Source organism: Pseudorca crassidens, chromosome 14 (genome assembly GCF_039906515.1).
Source record: "Pseudorca crassidens isolate mPseCra1 chromosome 14, mPseCra1.hap1, whole genome shotgun sequence".
Taxonomy (NCBI): domain Eukaryota; kingdom Metazoa; phylum Chordata; class Mammalia; order Artiodactyla; family Delphinidae; genus Pseudorca; species Pseudorca crassidens.
This window is the reverse complement of record NC_090309.1, coordinates 30,812,326-30,833,974: the sequence shown is the minus strand read 5'-3', so window position 1 is coordinate 30,833,974 and position 21,649 is coordinate 30,812,326. Positions and strand designations below refer to the sequence as shown.

The following is a 21,649-nucleotide window of genomic DNA, read 5'->3' as shown; positions in this document are numbered from 1 at the left end:
CATCCCTGATGTGCAGAAGGCCGGGGCGCCCTAGGGTCTGTGTCTTAGCCTTGGTCTCAGGATGGGATGGGTCTCCTCAAGGGTCTGGACCCTCCCAGGTCCGAGCCCCCTGAATAACACATCTTCTCCGTCCTCCGTGAAATGAATGAATGAAAAGTGGCCGTCAGGGTTTTCGATCGCGGTCAAGCCTCAGATCCGTCCCCCTTCCCTCCCTCCCTCCTCCTCCCCGCAGTTCGGCGGGGCTGCCCACACAGGGCGGGCTCTGCCTCTCTCGGACTCGGGAGCGTCAGCCCACAACCTGCTCCTTAGGCTTAGGGATAGGCAGCCTGCTTCCAGCCTTACCTCCTAGCGGAGTGGAGGCCTGTGAAGCCGCTCAGGCCCTCGGAGGGACTGACCTCAGGGCCTCGGAGGGACTGACCTCAGGGCCTATGCAGGGTTGGCAAGTGGGGGCATTTCATGGCCCTGAAAGACGTTTAAGGGAGGAAATAACAAGCAATCCTGCTGGCCGCGGTCCCTCCAGCCCGGAGGTGGCTGGGCTGGCAGGGGTGGGGCCGGCGCTTCCTCTTGCATTTCCTCCCATTGTTCCCGCCCCGCTTCCGGGAATTCTCCCTGATAGGGGCCTGGGCGGGCGGGATGCCGGCGAGGGAGGAGAGCCGGGCCCGCTCTGCGCCCTGACCCGCCGCGCTCTGGCCGCAGCCTCCAGGGTCCGGAACCGGGGGCTCGCCGGCAAACTAGCTGTCTGCACCTCCAGGGCTGCCATCCCTCCACTCCCCTGGCGGCCCTGCCTCCCGCCGCCCCAGGCTGAAGCCTCAGAATTGCCAGGAATTGCCGCTGGGAATCTGGGGGCCAAGTCTGTCTACCAACAAACAATGCAGGAGGCTGCAAATAAGAAAATAGTTTATTTGGGATTTTAAGAATTGCAATTCGGGAGACGCAAATTCGGGTACCTGTGAAAGTATTGGGAGAAAGAGGGACTTTTAAAGACAAAAAGCCTGGAGGTTGTTAAAAGTTGCCTGGCGAGAATTGTGATAGGATCTGAAAGTATTTGTGCTTAAAGAAGCACAGGTTGGGGACTTCCCTGGTGGCGCAGTGGTTGAGAGTCTGCCTACCGATGCAGGGGACACGGGTTCATGCCCCGGTCCGGGAAGATGCCACATGCCGCGGAGCGGCTGGGCCCGTGAGCCATGGCCGCTGAGCCTGTGCGTCCGGAGCCTGTGCTCCACAACGGGAGAGGCCACAACAGTGAGAGGCCCGCGTACCGCAAAAAAAAAAAAAAAGAATATGCCTGCCAATGCAGGGGACACGGGTTCGAGCCCTGGTCCGGGAAGATCCCACATGCCGCAGAGCAACTAAGCCAGTGCGCCACAACTACTGAGCCTGCGCCCTAGAGCCTGCGAATCATAACTACTGAAGCCCGTGTGGCACAACTACTGAAGTCCATGCACCTAGAGCCTGTGCTCCGCAACAAGAGAAGCCACCACAATGAGAAGCCCGCGCAACGCAAAGAAGAGTAGCCCCCGCTCACCGTTAACTAGAGAGAGCCCACGTGTAGCAACGAAGACCCAACGCAGCCAAAAAAAAAAAAAAGCACAGGTTGTTTTAGGGTAGGGGGTCTATAAGTAGATAGACTCTCCTGAGTTATTTTAGGGAAAGGGTCCGATAAATATCTGGAGTTTCGGGCAGGTGTTCTGGATGACTTCATCAGGTCAAAAGGTCAGATTCCATCCAGGCTGAGACATATATAAGTCACACTTCATTAATGGCCTCCCAGCTCCATTTTATAGAGCTCTCTTACCAATCCCGACTCTATTTTGATTTTCCTTTCACAGGTTCTAGAGCAGGATCCACCATCAACCTGCTCAAGCAAGTCCCTCCGTTCTGCTGCCCCAGTTTCACAGTGTTGCATTGTTACCCAGAAACTGGGTTTGCCTCTTGGTGGGTGTCGAGCCAAAAGACACAACCAAGTCAAAGACCAGGAGAAGGAAGGATTTATTACTTGCAGCAAGTAAAGTGAAATTTGGGGACCCTTCCCAAAGCAGTGTCTCCCTGGAACAGCAAAATTGGGGAAGTTTTAAGCTATGGGTATATGCATATTCGAGAAGGGGCTTGGGCAGTAGGCAGAGTCCGAGCTTTAATTGACTGAAGGCATGAAGGTCAGAAAAGGTCAACGTCACCATCTCTTAGATTCCAGCTGATCTGGTGGTTGAGTGCCTGAGGGGGGATTTAAATTCTGAACAGCTCAAGAAGTGCTTTAGGCTAGTCTTTGCAATTTAAATAGAACTGGGCGTCTCCACAACTGGTTTGTTACCTTTGCTATTGTTACTTTTGCCTTGATAAGTTTGTCCTTTATGTTCTCTTAAGATCATTATTACTGAGATCTATTCAAGGACAAGGACTGTGGCCAGGATTAGATCACAAAATGGTTTAGGCCAAAAATGGCTTCTCTTATGTCAAGGAGGCCATGCCTGGTTCTCTTTCTCTGGGGACCCCCTACCCCATCTGCTTACAGCATGGATTCAGGGGTTCTCCGCACCTACTGTCTGGTTTTTTTGACATTGCCCACTTCAGTCAACACACTGGTGACAGGGGCCTTCCCCTCGCTGGCTCTGGGATAGAGACTCTCCAGGAGGCCCAGTTTAGTGAGCTATGGTACGAGCCTGCTCTGTTCTGCAAAGGACTATAACACAAACCAGTCCAAATTCTAGGAAATTCCTAGCATCATGAGGGGTGTTAGAACCCTGGAATGAATATTAGCAAACATCTCTCCCTTTAGCCCTATTAAAAAACAAAATTCAACTAAGTACATTTGAAGATCTAATTGGTTTTTTATTCATTGAGTTATGAATCTGACAGCGTCCCATCTAGCAACTAGAAAGGCACTCCAAGGGGTTGTGCAAAATGGAAGATATTATAGGCAGAAGGAGGGTGGGGCAAGAAGGTATTAACAAAAGAATATGAAGGGTTATTTTAAAGTCAGGACATCAACTTTTTTGGGTGGGGAACAGACAGGCAAGGGTTTATCATGCAGATTGCCTCGTCTTCTTCTGGGTGGGGTGGGAGTGGGGTAGAGATGCCCCACAAGACAGATTACCTTTCTGGTGCTTGACCAGAACATTCTAGACTGGCCTATTAAGATTACATTTCTGGGAAAGGTTGAAACTGCGACTAGACCCGGTATTAAATCTAGGTTTGGTATTGGCCTCGGCCTGCAGCGGCTTGAAGCAGGATTTTGGTTCCCCAGCCAGAGATTGAAGTCAGGCCGCGGCAGTGAGAGCGCCGAATTTCTAGCCACTAGACCACCAGGGACAGTGTCCAGTGACAAGGCCCTGGCCCGTTGGCTTTGTAGAAATGAATTTCCACAAAGAGGCAGACAGTACTGAAATAAGCAAAGTGTTTATTAGGAGGAAAAACGTGAATAGACTCACAGGGGCAGGCTCAGAGAGAGGGTCGCACCCTCGTGGTAGTTTGAATCACTTTTATGGGGCATTTCGTCCAGGTTTCCTCTGGCCAATCATCTTGCTTTGCCCGGCTCTGTGTCTGTATTTGGTTTAACTCAGGGTCCTCCTCTGTGTGTGTGTGCATCTCTGAGCCAAGTTGGATTCTAGTGAAGAGGCCTAGACGTAGGTTGACATCACCTACTATGGGGTGGTGCCCCTCGCTTTTTGACCCCTGAGGAGCCTTTCTGCACATGTGTAGTTGGGAAGGCCTCCTTGACCTAGAGAATGAGAAAAATGTGGTCTCTTTTTCTCTTATCTGGTTAGGGTTCAGCTCCTCTCTGCCCCTGCGATTACTGTTATCTTAAAGTGTCCACCGGAGGCAAAGTCCAGCTATTTACCCTGTTCCTGTTGTTGTTTCTATCTGGATGTGTAAACAGGAGGTTGGCTGAAAATGTCTAACCTGGAGCCCATCTATCTCCTGCCTCACACCTTTTGGCAATTGTGAATAATGCTGTTATGAACTTGGGTGTACAAATATCTCCTTGAGGGGCTTCCCTGGTGGCGCAGTGGTTGAGAGTCCCCCTGCCGATGCAGGGGACACGGGTTTGTGACCCGGTCCGAGAAGATCCCACATGCTGTGGAGCAGCTGGGCCTGTGAGCCATGGCCACTGGGCCTGCGCGTCCAGAGCCTGTGCTCCGCCATGGGAGAGGCCACAACAGTGAGAGGCCCGCGTATCGCAAAAAAAAAAAAAAAAAAAAATCTCCTTGAGTCCCTGATTTCAATTCTTTTGGGTATTTACTCAGAAGTGGAATTGCCAAATCATATGGTAATTCTATATTTATTTATTAAAAGCTTTGTAGTGTTTTTTTTTTAAATTTTATTTATTTTTGGCCGTGTTGGGTCTTTGTTACTGCACGTGGGCTTTCTCTAGTTGTGGTGAGTGGGGGCTACTCTTTGTTGCGGTGCACAGGCTCTAGGCACGGGCTTCAGTAGTTGCAGCATGTGGGCTCAGGAGTTGCGGCATGTGGGCTCAGTAGCTGTGGCTCACGGGCTTGGTTGCTCCGCAGCATGTGGGATCTTCCCGGACCAGGGATCGAACCCACGTCCCCTGCATTGGCAGGCAGATTCTTAACCACTGTGCCACCAGGGAAGTCCTGGTAATTCTATATTTAATTTTTTTGAGGAACCGCCATGCTGTTTTCCATTCCAACCAATGGTGTGCAAGGGTTTCAATTTCTCAACATCCTCGTGAGCATTTGTTGTTTTCTGTTTTCTGATAGTAGTAATGGATGTGAAGTGGTACCTCATTGTAAGCAGCCAGTTTTAATAGTCAGCCCATTAGGTCAAGATGGAAGTTTTATTTCATCAGTAATAAAAACTCATGTTCAAATCAGTTGTTATAGAGACCAGAAAAAGGAAGGTCCCAGATAATAGGTGTGCTATTTATCCATCGGAAAAACAAAAAATTAACAAGCAAATGATGAGAGTACACCTGTGGCTGGTCGTTGTTTGTGTCCTGACAGTAATGTGCAGGAGGCACACCCAAGTCCGATGTAGGCACTGGGCAACGGTTCTGGTTGACACAGGCCACTCGCTGCCCTGGTTTCCTGCCGCTGCTGCAGGATGCAGTTTGCTCACTTTTTAGCTTAGGGACACAACCTTTTTCCTTGGCACTCTTTGAAGGGTACCTTCACTGAACATCAGGTGGTGACCTTCTCTTTCCTAAGAGCTCATCCATCTATGGGCCTCTTCCCCTCAGTCAGAGATGCGGCCTCAGGTGTGTGTGGGGTGATAGTCTCTTGGGAGTGGGGCATGCCTCCCCTGCCCCAGTTTTCCTTTCTCCCTGTCCCTGAAGATAGGAAGGTCTGTGTGTTTTTCATTTATCATCGTTGCTGGCTGAGCTCTGGGAAACCAGTGTAGATGGTCTGTGTAGCTGTGGGTCAGGAGAGCTGCTGGGGCAGAGGAGAATGCAGAGGCAGTGGTGGCGAAACTGCCCCTGCTTTCAGGAGATGCTGCTCTGGTGCACTGTTCAGGTCTGATGGGCAAAACAACCCAGGCAGATGGGGTGGCAGGGCTGGGCCTCTGGGTGGGGGCGGGGCAGAAGGGGTCAAAGTTGACCTTGGGGGAAGTGTCTCTTGTCCTTCTCGTGCAGGGAGAGGGGCCTGGTCTTCCAGGGATGGTGACGGGGTAACTGGGGGCAGGGCTGCCGGGGGAGCCTTGAGGGGTCCTAGGCATTCTAGGCAGATCAGTTGGTCTGTGGGGCATCCGTGAGGTGGCGGTGGTGAAGGGCATACGGGGGAGGAACTGGGCGCATTAGGCTGCTCTTCTACAGTCTACTTTTCTCTCCTCTCAGGTTCCTGGGGGAGGCCAACGTCCCACTCCGGGAGGTCCTTGCCACACCCAGTCTGTCTGCCAGCTTCAATGCCCCGCTGCTGGACAGCAAGAAGCAGCCCACAGGGGTAAGTGTCCACCGGCCTCTGCATCTGGCCGGTTTCTGTCTGAGGCTTTGCCCTCCTGGCCCCAGTGGGGTGTCAGAGTCCAGCCCCCAGCAACCAGGCCCGGCCTGCCCTGGCTGGAGCTCGGAGTGCCCGGGAGGGGCTCAGGGGTGGAAGGGATGGGAGGGGAAGAGGAGGGACCTGGCCCCACCTGCAGGGCTCCAGTCAGCCTTGCCGCACAGCAGCCTGCCCCTGGGTCACCTCCCGGGCTTGGTTTTTCACTGGAAACCCGAGGTCTTCCCAAGCTTCTCGGCAGCCTTGGTTACGGAGCCTCCATCTGCCTGGTAGCCCTTCCTCACCATCCAGGCCCCTTCTCCAGATCCGGAATATCTGAGTCATCTGGGTCACAGATCACAAGGGAAGGGGAACAGGCACCCCCCTCCCCTGCCCACCAGGACCTGTCAGACCCCCTTCCCTTCCTCCATAGTCCTTCCTGCTCCTCCGCCAGCCTTCCCAGTGCTCTCCCAGTCCTCCCAGACAATTCCCAGCCCTCATCTCTGGCCTCCCGTTATTTTTAGTGAGCTAAATATACCCTGCGGGGTTCTTACTTCATGGTCAGTAGAATTCCTGACCTTCCCTCTGGGTCAGCCCCACCTCCCAGGATGCACTGCGGGGACTAACAGTCTGGAAGTACTTCCTCCCAGCGGGGCCCTGGGGAGTCTGTCAGACAGAGTGTGGCTACCTTGCCCGGTGGAGTGTGTGCATGTGTGTGTGTGTGTGTGTGTGTGTGTGTGTGTGTGTGTGTGTGAGGTTGGGGGCTCTTGGCTGGCTTGGTGAGTCAGGAAGTGGCCGGTCTGGGCAGAGCTCTGAATGGAACCACTGCTGGGAACTGGGAGCTGGAGAAAGAGAGTGAATGACTGAAGTCACACAGTGAATCGGCGTCCAGCCTGGGACACGAATCAGGGGGCACATCTCCTAAGCTCTCAGTCGTGGAAGGGACTTGAATGGACCCCTGGTTCACTGCCCTTCTGATGCTGGAATTTTCTCCTAAGGTGCCTTAGGCCAGTGATGGCTGGGATGCTTCCTTGGTGGGGAAATGCCACTTCTCAGAGAATTCATCCCTTTCTCAGACAGTGCTCACTGGTAGAACATTCTGGTTCCGTGCAGGGTTCGCTGAGCCTGTCTCCATCACCTCTTGAGTCGCTTTTGTCCTCCCTTGGAGCCCTTCAGTCTGCTAATGCTTCCTGTAGTCAGGAAGGGCTCCGGGACTGCTGAGCTACCCTTCTAGGGATCCTGAAGAGGGCCAGAGCTGGCTCCTCTGAGACGGAGAGCACGAATGCAGGAGTGGCAGGCATCGAGGCAGCTGGGGAAGGAGGTATTTTGAGTCAGGGGATCTGCGCGGTGCTTCTCCACGGCGTCTCAGGGACAGCGCTGCCTACTTTGCTGAGGGTCGGGCCCCCAGTGCCTCCAACCGGGGTTTCTCGCTTCCTGGCTGGGCCACTCAGTCATCTCCTCGCTCTCGCCCTCTCTGCATCTGCGACGCTGGTGTTTCCTGCCAGTGCTTGCCACTCTGTCACACACCCCTCCAGGAAGGGGCTGTGAGAGCCACAAGGTGATGGGTGGCAGCTGAGCACAGGCTCCGGGAGCTGGGGTAAATTAGGTTCCTGGACCCACCTCCAAGGTGTGCGTGGAGGCTTCTCCACACCCACCAGCAATACTCCAGACACCAGCTGGGTGGCTGCGATTCAACTCAATCCTGACACTACCTACCTGGCCATAGCATCAGATCCTACAGGTTAAATGCTGAGTCCTGCCCCCCACCCCCCTTCAGATACCAGTCGCAAGCCCAGGCTGTTACCTGTGCTTCTGACCACCTGGCTATAAATCAGAGGTTCCCAGAACCTCCTCCACAGGTTCAATGAATTTGCTAGAGTGGCTCACAGAACTCAGAGAAACATTTTACTTACTAGATTACCAGTTTATTTATTTTAAAAAATTTATTTATTTTGTTATTTTTGGCTGCGTTGGGTCTTCGTTGCTGCACGTGGGCTTTCTCTAGTTGCGGCGAGCGGGGGCTACTCTTGGTTGCAGTGCGCAGGCTTCTCACTGCGGTGGCCTCTCCTGTTGCAGAGCACGGGCTCTAGGCACGCAGGCTTCAGTAGTTGTGGCTCACGGGCTGTAGAGCGCGGGCTCAGTAGTTGTGGCGCATGGGCTTAGCTGCTCTGCGGCATGTGGGATCCTCCCGGACCAGGGCTCGAACCCTTGTCCCCTGCATTGGCAGGGGGATTCTTAAGCACTGTGCCACTGTACCAGTTTATTATAAAAGGGTATAACTCAGGAATAGCCAGACAGAAGAGACACACAGGCAAGGTATGGGGAAGAGGCACAGAGCTTCCATGCCCTCTCTGGGAGCACAACTCTCTCCAGTTTCCACATGTTCTCCAGCACAGAAGCTCTCTGAAACACAGCCTTTAGGGTTTTTATGGAGGCTTCGTGACTTAAGCATGATTGATTAAATCGTTGACCATCAGTGACTGATTCAACCACCAGCCCCTCTTCCATCCCTGGAGGTTGGGGGTGGGACTGAAGTTACAACCCTCTGTTCACACAGTTGGTCCTCCTGGCAACCAGCCCCATCCTTAGGTGGGGTCCAAAGGTCACTCCATTAACATAACAAGAGACCACCTTTGTCACTCTTGGCACTTAAGAAATTCCAAGAGTTTTGGAAGCCGTGAGCCAGGAAATGGGGACAAAGACGAAATATCTATGAAAAATATATTTTGCTCATCTCAGTGACCAAATATATATGTCTTACAAATCACAATATAGCATGGGGCCTCCTTCCCTGCAGCCCAGGAGGTAGCTCTGGCCTGTGGAGAGGGTCCAGGACCGTCTTCTAGCCCCTGTGATTGTGCTGAGTCACACTGCAGCCCCAGGCAGCTCCCAAGGCCCTCTGAACTGGGGCTCCCCACCCGGGGCCTGGGGCTGGTTGCGCGGCAGCTGGGAGCACAGAGAGCTGGGGATTTGCTCAGACGGGACAGAGAGCCCTGTCAGCGGCTGTGCATTCTCACTGGCCATTTACTGAGGCCGATTTCTGGGCTGAGTCCGATGGACAGAGTTTGCCAGGCATCCCCTGTTGGTTGTAGCTCGGATGACCTCAGAGGGCCAAGGGAACCTGCTGATGGTGTGAGGGGAGTGAAGTCAGGGCTTGTGGGATCCTTAGAAAACCCCAGAGGGACTGAGAGGAGAGGAGGGGCCTGCTGCACGCTGGCCCGTGGGCTCCACCTGCCTGTCGCTCGGCATTCTCACCCAAGTCCCTTCGGATGTGGCGTGCTGGGCCGTGTGCCATGAGAAGATGCCAGAATTATCTAGACGCCTCTGGCCCGAAGGGGAAAACGCTACCCCCGTCCTGGGGGAGCCTCCAGGCCCACGAGGGTGCTGGACACACATGGAGGAAAGAGGCAACATGCTCACAAATGTAGTTTGAGAACAGCTTGCTAATGAGGGTGTGGCTGATACACCACGAAAACCATGTCGGAATCTCCTCAGCCTTAAATGCCAGAGTTGGGTCGGGAGGGGAAACCCGCTGGGTGACAAAACACGTGAAACCCACTGGCGGGGTGGGTCGGGGAGGCAGGAGGGTCCTGTGTATTGGGAGCAGGCACCGAGGTGAGCGGACACAGTGCTCTGGTGAACCCCTGAGTTTCCTTCAGGTGGTCTGAAGAGCTGCCGACAGCCCCTGCCTCAGCTCAGGGCCACATCTTACCCTCTGCCGGCTGCTGGGTGTCGCCTGAGGGCAAGGTAAATAAGACCCGGGCACATGAAGTGCGTTGGGGGCAATGTGGGTGGGCTGGTCCAGGGTTTGGTCCTGCTAAGCTCAGTGTTGGAGCGTGGTGGCCCAGGAAGGAGGCAGCAAGCCACGGGGCTGAGCATGGCAGGGTGGGCGAAGGACCTGGGACCTTGGCCCTATAACCTGTAGGAGGATATGATGGGGTTGTCCTCTGTCTCTGCCTGTCCTGGTGTCCTGGTTTCCTGGGCCCTCTTAGCCTGGGGGCCACACAGGACCTTGCAGAATTCTGTGATACTGTTGACAGAATGGCAACATGGGTGACTGAGGTTATCTGCTCCAGGGCAGCGTGTTTGATGGACACATGACTGACTGGCAGTGGCCTTGTGATAGGATCTATGCATGGTGGTGCTGGGGCTGAGGACCTGACGGACAGGGCTGTCGGATGGAGCACCTTGATGTGGAGGGCCTTAAAGAGGGTCCTACTGAGGGCTGTGGGCCAAAGTCATGGTCTAGGAGAGATGGAGCTCACATACATCCCACAGAAAGAAAATCTCAGCTCTGGTTATGTCTGGAGAAGGGGACACGCTATGAGATATGATGTCCCAGTAAGGATGGGAGTGGTCCTGACCCTGAGTGGGGCCCACAGACATGCCCCCTTTCCTTTAGATCTCAGTAGAGCTAGAGGCCTCCAGTATTAACCAGCTTTGGTCCTGAAGCAGTGGACCCTGGAGCCTGCCCCCTGCTGGCGAGATCTGTTCTAGATCCTGGGTTTCGGATCCTCAGAAGCTGCCAGGGATGTTCCTGTTGTTTCTTGATGGCCATGTAAAAGGTGGAGCTGGCTCTGTCTTGGAGGTCTGTTCACAGGCCTGGAGCCACTGGCATGTTGCCAAGCCTTCAGGAGGTTGGGGGTGGGGGGGGCTCTCAGTGTGGAGGGACCTGATGCTCAGGAAACTCCGGGGGTGAGGTGGGGTGGGGTGGGGTGGGGGCAGGGGTTACCTGGGTGGTCTTGGGATTCAGGGGATGCCGTTCCTTCCCGAGCCTCCACGCTAATGGCACCCGAGCCACGGCATGGAGCAGTTACACTCCCAGGGCTCCACTTCTGCACAGAGCACAGAGATGATGTACTGGAAGCCCCAGGTGGTGAGGGGCCGGGGCTGGACAAGGTGAGCCCCAAGAAACAGGAAGTGGTGTTCTTCAAAGGAATCTGGTCCCAGGGTCAGAGGACCTCAGCCTCCAAGTGTTACGGGGCTTTATTTGTCTCTTCTGGGTGAGATTCCTGTGGTTGCTAGGTTTCTCCACCAATCACGAATCCATTCCCTTTTCTAATGAGTAAGAATGGGGGGGGGGAGAGGTATTTTGTGACTCTGTAAATACTTTGCTCCCTATCCAGTTTTTACCCAGTAGGTTTGACACCCATTGTTATTTCTTGGTTGGATATCATTTTGATTTTTGCTAAATGGTGATATCTTAAATCAATTATTAATTTTTTTCTGCGTTAATCATCCGGCATTCCACTGTAAGGAAAAGTGTCCTCCTGTTGTATTTATTCATTTATTTCTATATGGATTCATGTATTCCTGTTTTATTCAATGGTTTAGTCTGTTCCCGTCATTATTTACTGTCATGTTCAAGTTGTACCAGATTTGGCCTGTGGGAACCCTTGAAAGCAGGCTTCTTTGTCCTTTTGACATTTTTTTTTTTTATCATTTTCTGAGTACTTCCTTGTTTTCTGGCACAAAAAGGTGTTCCAGGGTCATCTTCTACCTTCCCTGGCCTAACCCCGGAATTAGTTACTGCTCCGAAAAGCCCAAATTGCCTTTTGATGAAGTGAAGGAAAATACAGCTTCCCAGGCCCACCTCAGACCTGGAGTCTCAGGGAGATGGGCGTGGTTGTGAGCGGGTCTGGGTATCTGGGGCTGCCTTCTCGAGAGGCTGTTGTCCGCGTTACTAGAGCTTAGGGTGCGGGGCGCGCTGGCTGCTCAAGTGGCGACACCTGGCGGTGGTTCAGGAACCTGCATTGCTGTTAGGACAATGCCTTGGATCTGGGACTTAAAAGGTCTCATTGACTTCACACACACACACACACACACACACACACACACACACACACACACACACACACACACACACACACACACACACACACACACACACACACACACACACACACACACACACACCTGCCCCGACCCTGCCCTCCCTTAGCCCGGCTGCCCACGCCCAGGCTCCAACCTGAAGGGTTCAAGCTGCAGAGCTGGGTACATTCAGGACCTTGAGCTCCTTCCATCTCAGGACCAGGAATCGCTCCAGGAGTTTCCGGACATCCCTAATATTACTCAGCAGAGATACATGTCTAGTGAATTACGCTGAGTCGCTCAGAAGATGCATCATTAACAGTTATGTTTATAAAGCGTTTATCAAAATTTGGGGAAATGCTTACTATCTAATATTAAGTAAAAGACAAGCATTTGCTGTACAGCAGAGCTGTACATTTTTCATTTAAGAAGACTGGAGAGAATTATATCAAAGTGTGAATAGTGGTGGAATTATGGCAATTCCTTTTCTTTTACATTTTTCTTTAAGGCTTTTGTAATTTCCAAACTTTCTTACTTTGGAGTTTTTATTACTTTGATCGATTAAAAGGCCGCCCCAGGACATCTGCTGGACCTGTTGTATCAGGGAAGGCTCGGCCAGGCCTCCATGGCCTGGGAGCAGTAAGAGTAGAGAGCGCCACGGCTGTACCTTTTCTTCAGGTCCGGGTGCCCCTTTGAAGGGTGCCGGTCTCCTGGTAGGCTCGGGTGGGGCGGGAGCACAAGGCAGCCTTCCCCTGTCCGTGTGAGTGGCGTGATAGGTCACTCTCCTCTCACTGGTCAAAGCTGGAGCATCTGGGGGTGAGATGGGGGACAGGGGTGCTTCTGGGAGGGAAGAGGGCTCAGAAAGTTGAGCAGCACCCTGAGACCCTCTCAGTGCTAGCTGGGGCCTGAGCAGAGCAAGGCCGAGCTGTCGGTAGAGAGACAAGGGAGGACCCTTGGCTGGGCAGAGTGGCCAAGGGGCCTTTTTCCATAACATGGGCCTATGCTGAGAGTTGAAAAATCCTGCAGGTGAGGTTCGATCGCTGATTCATTTATAGAAGCTTACTAGGCATTCTATTAACTAATTTAATCCTCATTTGACCCTATGCAGAAAGTGCTCTTGCTATCACTACCCCCATTTTACAGACAAGGAAACGGAGGCACAGAGAGTTTACAGATCTTGCCAAAGTCACACAGGTTCTGAGTGGTGGAATTGACTCCAGATTCAATGCTCTTAACCACCTGACTGTGCTGATGGGGCCACAGACTCCATTTTTGGTAGAGGGACGAAAGGAACAGGAAGGATGCTGGAGGGCGGTGGTCAGAGGCCAACACACTAACCTGCTGCCCTCTCTCCCCCATCTCTTCCAGGCCTCACTGGTCCTGCAGGTGTCCTACACGCCTCTCCCTGGAACCGTGCCCACGTTCCCACCTTCGACGCCTCTGGAACCCTCCCCAACTCTGCCTGACACGGATATGGTGGCTGGTGAGAAACCCACGCTCACCCTGGCGGGGCCCTGGGGGGAGAAGCCTAGCAGTGGCACCCGAGTTTGAGAAGAGGGTGTCTTCCTCATACTGGGGGCTGCCCAGGCCTGGAGAAGGGAGGCCGGGTGGGTGGGGAGTCTTGAGAGCTGACTTCTGTCTTGCAAAACCAAGGGGCAGGAGGCGGGCTCCCCTAGGTGCCGCTAGGGTTAGTGTGAGGATCCCTTCCCAGCACCAGCTGTTCAGGAAGGGGACTGTGCCAGGGCTGGGCACACTGCCCTCTGCAGCTCCAGAGCGGTGGGAGTTTTAGAGGTAGGCCTGTGCTGAGATGGGGTCCATCCTAGGTGATGCCTGAGGCCCCACCCACTCCCCAGAGCTGGATGCCTCCCTGCCCTGGCACTCCGTAGGCCTTTAGCAATGACACGTGACCAAAGAGCTGGATTTTCCCTGAAAGAGCCCTGGGCTGAAGTCAGGGGACCTGAGTTCCAGTCTTGCCTTTGACACCAAGTAGCTGTGTGACTTTGGGCCAGTCACTCCCTCTCTGGTCCTACAGTTTATTATTTGTGAAGTGAGGAGACTGAATTGTCTAAGTCTCGAGGTTGCCTCAGTTCTCTTTATTTACCTCTCCTGGCCTTGTGAAGTGAGGACCCAGCCCAGGGTAGCTGGCTTGCCCAGTGCTGGGCCTGGGTGTGACAGTCCAGCCTGCTGGGGTGAACAGGAAACCACATAGGTGGGCCAGGTGGGGTCTTGCCCGTGGGAAAGATTCTCTCATGGTGAAGGGAGCTAGAAGCAAACCCAGCACGACACCCGGCAGCCCGTCTCAGGTGTGCCCCGAGCCTGTCCTGCGGCCCGTGTAGGGCTCCTGGTGAGGCAGGCAGGGCAGGGCCCCTCTTGTTGGACTGGGCACTGTCTGAGCTCGGAGGTGGGGAGATCCTTCTGGACTGGGGTTGAGGGGGGAAGCAGGGGGTGCTCCTGGTGACCGAGAGTGGGGAGGCTGAGGGCCCTGAACGTTCAGGGGCCACTTTTGAGGTGAATCTGACAGAGTTGGGCTCCAGCCGCTCGGGGAAGGCTCCTATTGGTGGCCAGTTCCCAGTCCTTCCCAGGAGGTGGTGAGAGGGACAGATGGACAGATACGGCGCCTGTTTCGGAGTTTTGTGCCAGGCCAGGGCAGGCGGGGAGAGCAGGGTTGGGGCGGGGGCTAGCTTGGCTTCCCTCACCAGCTCCCTCCTCCCCTCTGGGGCTGTGCCCTGCCCGTGTGCCAGGTGGGGGACAGAGCCGGGCTGAGACTTGGTCCCTGCTCAGTGACAGCACCGTGGACACAAGATACTCTGGAAAGAAGTGGCTGGCCCCCACGGGTGAGACGCGGGCCGGGCTGTCCCGATCCTACCACCTGTAACCGGCTCGCTTGCTGCCATCGTCAGCTCCCCAGAGTGGGACACGGTGGCCAGAAGGGCTCATCCCGCAGGACGAGGTGGGGAGGGCTGGGGCCATTCTGTCTCCTCCTGTCGACTCACTGGACTGACCACCCTCAAGTGTCAGCTGTTGGAAGCTCCTCTTCTTCTCCCTCATCCATCCTGGCTGAGTGGTGGGGAAAGAGAGGGGAAGGGGATTTGGGTGCTGAGCTGTTGGGTCCTCCATCGGGGTCCCTGATGGAGGATCCTCCCAGGGGCCGGAGGAACCCAGCCTCATCAGCACCCTCTCCTCCAGACACAGGAGGAGAGGAGGATACTGAGGACCAGGGCCTCACGGGAGACGAGGCTGAGCCATTCTTGGACCAGAGTGGAGCTCCGGGCCCAGGGGCCCCCATCACCCCAAAGAAGCCACCTTCCCATCCTCCCCCCTACCACCCCGGGGGAAGAAGGAAGAGAAGCACGCCTGCACCCAGAAAGCCGCTGTCGGACAAATCGCAGGACTTCCAGGTGACTGCAGTCTCCTCCTTCAGCCCGCAGCAGCCGCTGATGGCAGCGCAAAACTTGTCTGTCCAGCCGTGGGGAAGGTCCTAAGGGCTCTCCTAGGTGGGAGTCTGGTTCCCCTGGGTCCTGGGCAAATGCTAGATAGGGGGGCCATGGCTTGGGGCCTCTAGAAAAAGCCTCTGCCCAGCCCATGGTTTTGCTCTTAAAAAAAAAAAAAAAAAAAAAAGGAAGAAAAAGGGTCACTGCAGAGTCAGCATCACTACACTGTTATCTGTTTCCCCAACCAGAGTTGCCCTAGCCAGCCGGTGCTGTGCTGTTCAAAGTGTGGTCCGTGGACGAGCAGCCTGGGTGTCACCTGGAAGCGTGTTAGAAAGGCGGGATCTTGGGCCTATCCCAGACCCACTGAATCAGAATCTGCACTTGAACAAGATCCCCAAGTCTGAGAAGCTCTGCCTATCTTTTTTTCTCCCTCTATCCATTTCCCCTATTTATAGCCATGATTTTTCTGAAGGTCATGTGCAATTTGAGTTTGTTCAAGTTATTCACAGAATATAACTATGAATATTAATCCTTTGACATTTTTTAATCCAAAAATCTATCCCATTTAATTTGCCTTTTTTTCTTTTTAAATTTTTCTTTTTATTTATTTTTTGACTGCACCATGTGGCATGTGGGATCTTAGTTCCCTGACCAGGGGTCGAACCCGGGTTCCTTGCAGTGGAAGTGCAGAGTCTTAACCACTGGACCCCCAGGGAAGTCCCTAATTTGCCTTTTAATTTGGGTCCTTTGCTTGTTCTTTTTCTTTTCTACAGAATTTTCCATCTTGATGTAATTGCATTTAGTGATATTTAACTATTCAGGACTACTATTAAAGTTAAAAACAGGAAACTTAAATATTTATTTATTAAATGAAACAAATTGTAAAAATATGCTTCAGTTCTAAATTGTGGTAATTTCAGCAAAAGTTCTAGTTATAACCATGTTTGCCTGAGAGACAAAATTCTAACTTATTTTTATTATTATTCACAAGACATGTTATTGTTTTTCTCCTTAGAAAATTAATACATATTTTTGGGTAGAAAATTGGAAAATACTGTACAGTGAAGGGAATGAAAATCACTCACCCCCTTCCCATTGCCATTGATAGTATATTCTGTAGTATCTTATTTTTAAAAAAGAGTCGATTAATAAAGAAATAACTGCTGATTAGAAATTAGAACCAGTAAACATCGTCTTTTTTCATGAAAGTTTTAATACTTTAAAATGTATTATTTTTTAATATTTTGCTTAAATTTGGAAGCACAGATGTTCTTGAAACCTTCATTTACTGAAAGTTCAATGAAGAAAGCTCTTATTTCTCAGAATGTCAGCATTCTGTCTTGCACCTTATACTACATAAGAATAAAGTGGGGTTACATCACTATGTAACTTTGACCTCTGAGGGGATTGTCAGTGAGGACTATTCAAGCCACACAGAAACATTGGCTTCAAGGGGTCTGAGGTGGGGCTGCGCATGAACTGAACGGGGGTGGGATCCTCAGCCCCGCCCTGGGATTTACCGCTGGCAGCTTGCTTGGGGGAGCCTGGCAGCTCTTACGTGGAACCATGGGATTTTATAGATGCAAGGGACCTTGGTGGGAAGATATTGTTCTTACAGTGTTCTTCCTAATGCCTTTGTAATACCCGTCCCAAGAGGCCAGCTGTGAGGGTGGTCCCTGAGATTCCTGGCGGGGGGTGGGTGCCTGATGACTTCTCCCTTTTCTTGCTCATGCCCCCTCCTGGCTTTCAGATCAGGGTCCAGGTGATCGAGGGACGCCAGCTGCCGGGAGTGAACATCAAGCCTGTGGTCAAGGTCACCGCAGCTGGGCAGACCAAACGGACGCGGATCCACAAGGGAAATAGCCCCCTCTTCAACGAGGTGGGAGACCCTGGGTCAGAGCTAGGACCTTGGTGGGAGCACACAGCACATGCCTAGCAGTTCATTCAGTTTTTGCATATGGCGCTAGCGCTGGGTGGAGAGCTGTGTCAGTTCCTGAGCAGGTTATCTGAGGAACTGGAGAGAGGGTTCCCGCTCTTACTCCTGCCTTGGGTTCCTCCTGCTTCACATCCCCATCATCCCGTGGGGCCGGCCACCCACCCTGTCCCTGAGGTGACAACCTCCGTGAGGTCGAATCCCCAGAGCTCGGTGCTGGGCTGAGCCCACTGCCCACTTGTTGTGTGGACCAGACCTGGAGGCTGGGCGGTGGCTGTCCCCTCCTGCCCGGGCTCGGCGGGCCTTCATCTGTCCCCCTTTCACCCTGAATCAACAGACTCTTTTCTTCAATGTGTTTGACTCTCCCGCGGAGCTGTTCGACGAACCCATCTTCATCACGGTACGTGGCAGCCCCCGAAGGCCCTCTGTGGGCTCAGCGTGCATGTGTGAGTATGTGTGAGTGTGAGTGTGAGTGTGTGTGGGTGAGGCACCCACCACCCACCCGAGCCTGGATGACGGCGAGCAGCTCACAGCCTCGCCCCCGTGCTCACAGGGTTGTCTTCTGAGCTCAGATGCAAGCGACAGCCGAGTGCAGAGTCCCTGCTGTTCAGGGTCAGGTGCCTTAGGCCAGGGTCCTGAACTAATTCTTGCAGTGGATCTTTGATTTTCATCTTGTTTTGTTTGTCTATATGCCTGCTTCTGACAAGATTTTCTTTCTCTGGACCTCAGCTCTTTTTTCCCCCATTTCCTTTTAAAGGCAGTATAGTTTAGCAGTTAAAAGTGTGGGCTCTGAAGCCAAACTGTCTGGATTCTGGTCCTGCCTATACCGTGTAGGGGTTGTGTGATTCTGTACAAATGATCTCTCTGTGCCTCTATTTCTTCATCTGTAGAATGGGGATAATGATAGTACCTACCCATGGGGTTCTTGTGAGGGTTAAACATTGCTTGGAACAATCTCTGGGATAGAGCAAGTGCTATTGGAGTGTGGGCTGTTATCTTTTGGGAGGGAAGAGCCGTTCGGTTGGTTCCTGTCTGGGTCAACCTTTGCTAGTGAATGAGAGTTTGAATTTGTCTTTCCTTCCAGGTGGTGGACTCCTGTTCCCTCCGGACAGATGCTCTCATTGGGGAGTTCCGGGTAATGGTTTATTTTCTTTGAAAGCAATCAGTTCTTGTTTATCCATGTTAATGGAAGCTCTGTGGATGACGGGCGGGGTTGGTGCTCCAGAGATCCTGTCTGTCTTGGTCTGTGTTGGGGAAAATGTAATGAAAAAAACAAAACGATATCTTCTCCTAATCCAGAAATCCTCTCCACAAAGGTAGAGAAATAAAGCACTTTTGTTATTGGATAAGCATTAAACCAGAATATGATGCTATCATGGGCCATCCGCTAAGAGATTGCAAAGACAGAAAGTAATCTTGTATAGAGCCAAGCAGACACAACCCTTTCCATATATGTTCTCAAGATAAACAATAACTAAACAATAACTAGTGCTCGAGTTAGCGGCCTGGATAGTACCCTCAGTCACACATAGTTCATCCTAAATCTACCTAGTAATTGGGGTGACCATCTGTGTTTGCTAATTGACTCTATCTACAAGAAAAGACAGAAAGCAAGCTCACATTTTTATGATGGGGGGTAGATTTACAATTCGGTTAAGGTAGGTCCTTCCCTTTCCCAGAGATGGAAGAGCCTGGAGAAAGGCACTCCTGAATCATAAAGCTGACGAAAGGCTTATTTGGTTTCTACAAAGGTACATTTCAAAGAGATGGAGAAAGTACTTACATTAAAATATTCTGACAAAAAGAGAGGAGAGGGAAATCTCTCGCCTTGTTTCCAACAGGGAGGATTCAGCTTCTTTTTTAAATTCGCATTTGTCCTTACATCTTGGAAAGACAGCGTGGGACCTGAGTTTAGGCAGCCCTCCTCCTAATTCTGACAATCTCGGGCCAGCGTGACGCCAGCGCTCTGTGCCCTGGGCTCACCTGGGTTGGGAGTGGGGTCCAGATGTGGAGTCCATGGGGATGGGGTGGAGTGGGGTGGGGCGCAGTGGAGGGAGTGGGGGAGCCTGCCCCCTCATTTGTCCCAGACGTGCAGAAGTGAACAGTCCACTGTAGAGGACCTTGAACCAACGGCATAGGATGGTTTTAACAGATTACATAGTGTAAAGGCAACTAGTAATGGAGACCTTCACGAATGGTATTTTAATGTCATTTTATTGATTTTCTCATTTTGAATCCATAAGCATTTATCAAATGGAAAGAAAAGGCACAGGTTTATTTGACCTTCCTCTTGCTATCCAAATAAAATGTGGCCCCTTCTCCAAGAAGTAGTCACAAGATAGAAAACGGAGTCTGTTTTTCTGGAGAAGCAGTTTCTTTAAAAGAATGGGCTTGTGCTGGAGTCATTCTGTAACACTTATGTTACAGGATCTTATGTTTTGAGTCTTTAATCTTGTTATAAGAACCCAAGGGTTAGGTTAAAAAAATATTCTTTTTTCTAATTTTAAAAGTAATCCATGATTTTAAAAAACTTTGTAGTTTTTTTTTTTTTCAGTACACGGGCCTCTCACTGTCATGGCCTCTCCCGTTGCGGAGCACAGGCTCTGGACACGCAGGCCCAGTGGCCATGGCTCACGGGCCCAGCCGCTCCGCGGCATGTGGGATCTTCCCAGACCGGGGCACGAACCCGTGTCCCCTGCATCGGCAGGCGGACCCTCAACCACTGTGCCACCAGGGAAGCCCATAAACTTTGTAGTTTTTGAGAGCAATTTTAGGTTCATAGCAAGACTGAGTGGAAAGTACAGTTCCCACATACCCCCTCCCCTAACACATGCATAACCTCTCCTACCATCAACATCTGACTAATCTGTGATTTTTTAAATGGAAAATTATAAAATATAGGAAGGAATAAAAATAAAATAAAAATCACCCAAATCTACCACCCAGAGGTAGTACAGTTACCGTTCGGTGTGTTTCCTTTGCTCTGTCTTTTCTATGCGTAGATATACTTTACCAAACTTCCATCAAAATGTATTCCGCTTTCTTTCCATGTGATATCAGAAAATGAACATTTCCCCATGTCTCCAAATGTTCTTCAGAACAGGATTTTTAATGGGTTGGTATCATGCATCATACTTTATTTAACACCCTGAGGACAAGAGTGTGACGTGTGCCTCCTTCCGTTTGATTTCAGATGGACGTGGGCAGCATCTACCGAGAGCCCCGTGAGTCACCCTCTCCTCCCCTTGGGCAGGTCCTTGCATTTGGGTTCCGGAGGCTGCATGGGGCACCCATTTGGGATACTCATCTTTCCTTCTAGGAGATTTTAGAATTTAGAGATGGGGTTTGATCTTGGAGGTAAGGCTGCAGGAATGAAGAGAGGACAGGCTTTCATCTTCTGGGTGAAACAGGCCCCCAGGAAGATTGAACCCTCACGTGGGTCTCAGCTGGCCCAGCTGGAGGGCTAAATCTGGAAGGCCCAAGCACGGGTTGCTGGGCACTGGGGTGCCTCCAGACAGGACGGGTCATTTGGATCCCAAGTCTAGGATTTCTCTACACCCTGGTCTCTGCTGTGGTCTGGTCACTTCCTGAAGGGGAGGAAAATGGCTGGGGGTCTGGCTTTGGCTGCCTCTGATAGGGGTTTCTGTTAACATTTCTCACTTGGACCCAAATGAACACTCAAGGTACATTTTGTTCTAGAATTTGAGTCCTTCCCCCATGTCTGGGTAGATGAGTCCTTCATCTCATCCAATGGAGTCCACCCGGGGCTCCCAGAGGTGGTTGCAGACTTGTGTCCTTCCAATTCTGGGATCACCAAGGGTGTTGTCTCTCTTAGGACATGCTTATCTCAGGAAGTGGCTGCTGCTTTCGGACCTGGATGATTTCTCTGCTGGGGCCAGAGGCTACCTGAAAGTGAGCCTTTGTGTGCTGGGGCCTGGAGACGAAGCCCCCGTGAGTACATTTCCTCGTCCCCCTCACAGCACCTCCGCCTGGCCTTGGAGGCACCAAATGAAGAAACAAAAAAACAACTTTAGTTTTTCTGATTTAAAAGAATACATGGCAATTATGAGAAATGTAGAACATGTGGAAAAGCATAAATAAAAATTGAATCACTCATAATTCTACCCATCAGAGAGAACCGTCATTAATACCTTCTTGCATATTCTCCCAGAAGGGTATACATGTATATTTTTCTTTTTTTTTTGGTGCAAAAGTGAGATCACTCACTCTGTAATGTATTGTAGTCTGAATTTTATCACCTAAGAATATATCATTGTCATCTTTATGGTCAGTAAGTAAAGTTATAAGTTGGAGGTGGTAAGAATGAGAAAGGCTTTCAGAGTTGGGGAAGTATCAGCATCTCTGTATGTCTGGGGAGAGGAGAGAAGGTTTGGAACAGTTGTTGAGGAACAAGGGGTTAATTAGATACAGACAGAAGGATTTCTTTTTTTATTTAAAAAAATTTTGTTTATTTATTTATTCATTTATATTGGTAACTGTAAGTTTGTTTTCTGTGTCTGTGAGTCTATTTCTGTTTTGTAAATGAG

At 51.7% G+C, this 21,649-nt stretch overlaps 1 protein-coding gene across 26 annotated transcripts in view; it reads left to right on the top strand.

Annotated features, from left to right (window-relative positions):
* Positions 1–21,649, top strand: part of DYSF (dysferlin) — a 222,467-nt gene that overhangs the window by 40,655 nt on the left and 160,163 nt on the right. For 16 of the 26 annotated variants that reach the window (XM_067704737.1, XM_067704750.1, XM_067704756.1 and 13 more), the window contains 9 exons: positions 5,792–5,897; positions 13,107–13,221; positions 14,480–14,572; positions 14,925–15,136; positions 16,920–17,048; positions 17,440–17,502; positions 18,187–18,237; positions 20,296–20,326; positions 20,938–21,053. In XM_067704737.1, coding sequence (XP_067560838.1) covers positions 5,792–5,897; positions 13,107–13,221; positions 14,480–14,572; positions 14,925–15,136; positions 16,920–17,048; positions 17,440–17,502; positions 18,187–18,237; positions 20,296–20,326; positions 20,938–21,053 — 916 coding nt within the window. The remainder of the gene's footprint in view (positions 1–5,791; positions 5,898–13,106; positions 13,222–14,479; positions 14,573–14,924; positions 15,137–16,919; positions 17,049–17,439; positions 17,503–18,186; positions 18,238–20,295; positions 20,327–20,937; positions 21,054–21,649) is intronic. The other 10 variants (XM_067704747.1, XM_067704762.1, XM_067704758.1 and 7 more) reach the window with 1 other exon arrangement.